Below are 5,267 nucleotides of genomic sequence, written 5' to 3' on the forward strand. Positions count from 1 at the left end.
CAGCCAGATCACCAATTCTCTCAAAATAACCGGTCCGAACAACCAGTTCGAACCAGCTATATAAACCGGTTTTGCTGACACTGGTTGATCTCTACTACAGGAAATTGACCAAAACCTGTAAAAATTAGCTTACAGGGCCAAACTAATGCTGGTTACTTCGCAATATTTTGACATTAAATTTCATACCCCAGTTAAACATTGGCAGAATTCAATAATAGCCCCGCTAAGTATTAATATGAAATTTTAGTATCTCGTGTACTTTTACGAGTCTGAATATGCAGAGTTTGCCATGAATTAACATATAGAATGGAATATACTAATAGAGTTTTTTCTTTACACTTTATACAATTGTACTTAAATTGCTTCTTCCATTATCTTCTCCACTTGTCAAATTCTTTTGATGTTGCCTTGATAAGCTTTTTAGTATTGATGACAAGGTCGTCCACAAGTGCAGTAATATCATCCCTGAAAATAACACGAAATATCCAAATGGCGTTAAAAATAAGATGAATTTTGAAAAGCAGCCAGAAGTCACGGAACAGTATCAGATGGACAAAAATCTTTCATGCAATAAGATCTTTGAAGTTATGTTATGGTATATATGAAGAATAGCGAATAGAGCTCATTATAACCACACAGTATGACGATGTCGTCATTCATAAAAGTCGCGGAGTGCTATCATGTATATTAAACAAGATATTTTTTTGAAGAAGTATTAGTCAAATCATGTGAAGCGACAAGCCTTAAGAATTAATACTACTTGAACAGCAAGGCTTCAAGATTTTCATACTACTAAAATTTTTTGTTAAAATTGGCAGCAAAAATCTTAAGAGTTTTATTTCAGGTTCTGGTGTTTTTCATCCGAGCAGTCAATGGGCCTGAATGTGCTAAGTTGCTAACATTTTTTTAGTGTTCCAAGCACCTATCTATCAATTTTTATATCAGGTTTTATTTTGAAACCAGATCAAATCAAGTCCATGGATTTTCTCAACGCCAGATCTAAACACCGATCTTCTTACAAAATTAGTAATCTCAAATTTAATAAATATGTAAATCTAAACATTCATTGAGCAGCTAATTGACCGAACAAAATTATACACCAAAGTCTTCGCATTTTTTTCTGACATTAATTTATTCCTTCTTATACTTTCTATTCAAATTTGCAAAATTTATTTTAGAATAAATATCAAATAAAGGAATTTTATCTCTTTTGGCAATTAAAAGTATTGGCAAAGAAAATAGAAAGGATTTTCACCAATTATTAGTAAACTAATAGGATGAAATAATTTAACAGGGTTCAGACAGAATGATAATATCTACACAAAAAAAAAACAAATAATACGGATAGTTAGATGATTTACTTACTCAGAAATTATGCTTCTAGCTCCACGGAAAGGATTTCCAACATTAGAGTACTTCTTGTTCTCATCTTGTGCAATTCCTTTCCCCATACCATAGCCAAACCCCAAACCAACACCACATCCAGCACCAAATCCAAAGCCAACTTGTAAACCAGGAATTCCAGGGCCAAAACCCACTCCTGGAATCAAACAAATATTGTGTAAGATTCTATGAAGCATAAAACAGTACAGGAAATATGTTCAAACTTAATGATTAAAACAAGAACAAATCAGTAAGCAACAGAAACTTCATCTCCTCACTACAATAGGGCAAGGGATGGTCCTAATTATTAATAGCCGCATCCGAAGAGGCATGTGCAAGCCTAAAGCCATGTACAAAATAATCTACAGCAATGTTGAAACAAAAAGATGAAAAGTAGCACACTACCTCTCACTATTATGCTATTTTAGATTGTTAGGGATGTTTTCAGTTTTTCACCAATTCCACCGAGGAATAAAAAACCATTGGTCAAAAGTTAACAAAGATTTGTCAGAAGGCATAAGGATGTCAACAAAGTGTATGGGTTATACCATAACGATCAAACCAACTACTGAGCACCAAAATTTACCAAAATCCTCCACAACTCTTATTTGGAAATTTAACTTAGACAGGTAATACAATAAAAAAGTGGATATTGTATTGCTAGAAACTGTAATTTACCAATGACTTGCAACGCCTTAACGGCCATTTCTTCCAGTACCCCATAAACATCGATTCCTCCCGCCCCCGCCTTTTTCCTTCTGGAGTAATGGGTACATAATGTAGTGTTTACATTTCGTAAAGAAAAAGACTGAGTAGATTTGTATGGATGCAGAAAGCAGAGCGACCTTCCTTAGATAGTTGACTCAGTCATATTTGGCCCAACAGAGGAGCAATAGCCCAAAACACAGTAAAACAATCACAATGTGCAACTGAGAAATTGTGGGAGAGCCCCCTTCCATTCATTTATAGCTTACACAAATTTATTAATCCCAGTCCCACCAATGATTCCCAAGAATAGTCAGCCCATGCAAGAACTTAATGGCAACATCTCCAAGAAAAAAGTATAATTCCTATTTTAGTTCTTCCCTTTTCTCTCACTCCATCGCACAGATTTCTCTCCCGAATCTTTAATGGCTTCAAGTCATTACTTAGTAGTCAACAACCGAAAAATACCGCACCTTTTGAGATTTCAATCATTCCACTGCAAACTAGAATTCAAATGACAAAGAAAGGTCTATAAAGGTACAGAATGGTTTCTCTGTTCATTTTTTTGTTCCCCACTTGTATCTTGCTTTGGAGGCATCTTGTTCAATGCATCGTCAGACACTAAATGTGAACACAACTCCACTAGATATTCAAACCCTGGTTAACCGAATTGTGAAGAACTGGCCATTCCACCACACTCAACACCTTAGTATTTCTGGTTTTATTTCTAACTACAAACTTCACCTTTCTTTTTTACATTTTCTTTAGCACAGACCAGGCCTATCCTCCTAAGGAGGAAAATACTACTCATGCTAACTAAGACAAATATTAATGACAAAGTTCGTCCATTGAGTATTCAACAAAGTTACAAGTTGGGGGTTTAACTCGACATTTTATTCTTTCTTTTATAGAAAACCTTTTGCAACTTAAACTTCAACATAAAGTAAAAAAAAAAAAAAAAAAAACTGACAATGAAAAACGATTTCTCAATCCAAACAGTCCTTTTCTTCGCCGAGTGATTAAAAAATGGGTTTAGACTAACTGATCTTTAAAAAAGAAAAAAAGGTTTTCTATAACGGTAACTTAACTTGCTAAAAAAAAGAACTAAAAAGATGACAATAAATAGTTTCTACAGATTAACTTAATAGACTATTTTTCATTTTTCTTCTTCTTATTTTCACGGGTAGAAAGACTTACGTAAAAGCTTGATGCCCTAACTTGATTTTGCAAATAAATTTTGACGATTCACATGCAAGAAAACTCAATGATTTTTCCTATCGAAATATGGAAGCATCGAATAACAAGTATGCGAAATTGAAGCAAGTGAAGGGGAGGGTTGAGCAGCAAACCTCCGAGAAAGCCAGCGCCAAAACCAAGGCCGCAGCCGACGCCGATGCCAAAGGCGGGGCCCACCTTGCCGAATTGATCGGACTTGATCACCGGAAGTTTCCACAGCAAACCCTTGTTGTCATCGCCGTTCATCTTTAGCCGTTGCTATGTATCTGTTTTCAGTTTCTGTCGCAATCTGTGTGATAGAAAAGAGGGAGATAAAGGTCAATTTCTTTTCTATTTAAATCTCCAATGGTAAAAAATATTCTATTTCTGATTTTCTTACAAAAAAAGAGAGAAGAATTTTGAATGAAGTGTTAAAATAATTATTATTAACAAAAACAATGTATCCTGAATATGTGTATGCATAACTTTTATTATATTAAAATAATATGGTTCTAAAAAATTTATTTTAAAAAAATAGTATTAAAATAATAGAATTGGAATATATAATTTTTATAAAAAAATATTAAAATAATATAGGCAGTAGCTATTTTTAAATAAAGAAGTTATGCAATTGTACTTTACTTAAAAGAAAAAAATTCAATTATTTATTTTATTAAATAATAAGATTTTTTATTTATTAGAAAGTAAAACTACCTAATTAAAATATATATAGAAGGTGATTACTAAAAAAGAATTATCCTTGTATAGATAAAATTAATAAATTTATTATATTTTGATTTGAAACTATTGATATTGTAAAAGAATTAGTTAGTCTTAGATTCATTACTTTTCATGTTGAGATGTCAACCAATAATAAAATCAAGCCTTAATTATATTTTTAAGTTATAATTTTTGGATGAATATGATATTGGCTTTCAAAAATTAAAATTTAAACATTTTAGTTTCTCAAATTTAAAAAAATACAATTTAAGAATTTAATTACTAATTTTTTTTATTTTCTACATAATAAATTTAAATATTTAAAAATACATTTTTTAAACAATGCGATTTTAATTTCTAATCACTAAATTTAAGAAACGAAATTTTTTTAAAATTACTTTTAAATAAGTAAAAATATATATTTATAAAATTTGAAAGAATAAAATAACTTTTTCTAATTACGGGAGACAAAAATTGCATCAATTCCAAAATTCAAGAGAAAAAAAAATAATAGTCTCCATCCATCTGCCAACTTTTTCATACAAGGAACTACATATTTTTTGTATGTACAGAATAAATAAGTAAAATATAAAAGATAACAATCAATTTATTTATTTATTTTATTTTGATATAAATTTAAACCTTCATAGTTTGTTTTTTATAATGTTATGGTTTTTTATTGTGTTACTTGACTTATCATTATTTTTTGTATGAAATATTTACTGCAAATTTCAATTTTAATTACTTTCAAAACTTCTCACCTTTCTTGGTCGAATTAATATTTACACTTCCATAATGACTTTGTTTCCAATGTTTAAAAAAAAATAAAAAACGTTCTATTTTTTTCTCTTGAATATAAACAAACTAACAAACTACTGTCTTTTCTTTTTAACTAAATTTTATATATTATTTCTTATAACTTTAGTAATTTTTTTTGAAATTAAACATGTTTTTAGTACTTTAACTATAAAGTGTTTTTTAATTTAGTCCTTTTTTAAATTTTGTTTCATTTTCATCATTCTCCTTAATACATATATAATATTTAGTTTTCGAAAATCAATCACACTAAAATTTTAGTGAGGTGTCTAACAATATCTCATGTTTCATGTCATTATATCATGTGTATATTTAGAAATTGAAATTCTGAAATTGAAAGTTTCATTCCTTCACCACCCTCTTGTCCTCCTCCACCACCTCCACCACCTTCCCCTTCAACTTCATCCTCACACAAGCCGCCATTACCA

The 5,267-nt window shown here is 30.5% G+C and overlaps 1 protein-coding gene across 1 annotated transcript; it reads right to left on the minus strand.

Annotated features, from left to right (window-relative positions):
• Positions 1–207: 207 nt before the first annotated feature.
• Positions 208–3,640, minus strand: LOC108345121 (glycine-rich cell wall structural protein 1). The gene is made up of 3 exons (XM_017583693.2): positions 3,438–3,640; positions 1,366–1,540; positions 208–465 (listed from the first exon to the last, which is right to left on the minus strand). The coding sequence occupies exons 1-3, from the start codon at positions 3,568–3,570 to the stop codon at positions 372–374; spliced, it is 402 nt and encodes a 133-aa protein (XP_017439182.1). The 5' UTR covers positions 3,571–3,640; the 3' UTR covers positions 208–371.
• Between the last annotated feature and the right edge of the window lie 1,627 nt (positions 3,641–5,267).

This window comes from Vigna angularis, chromosome 8 (genome assembly GCF_016808095.1).
Source record: "Vigna angularis cultivar LongXiaoDou No.4 chromosome 8, ASM1680809v1, whole genome shotgun sequence".
NCBI lineage: Eukaryota > Viridiplantae > Streptophyta > Magnoliopsida > Fabales > Fabaceae > Vigna > Vigna angularis.

Excerpts from the sequence above, each read along its gene's own strand:
- LOC108345121 (XM_017583693.2), bottom strand. The coding sequence starts at position 3,570 with ATGAACGGCGATGACAACAAGGGTTTGCTGTGGAAACTTCCGGTGATC. Across the intron at positions 1,541-3,437 it reads TGGCGCTGGCTTTCTCGGAG|GAGTGGGTTTTGGCCCTGGA; the intron begins GTTTGCTGCTCA and ends GTTTGATTCCAG. Across the intron at positions 466-1,365 it reads GCTAGAAGCATAATTTCTGA|GGATGATATTACTGCACTTG; the intron begins GTAAGTAAATCA and ends TGTTATTTTCAG.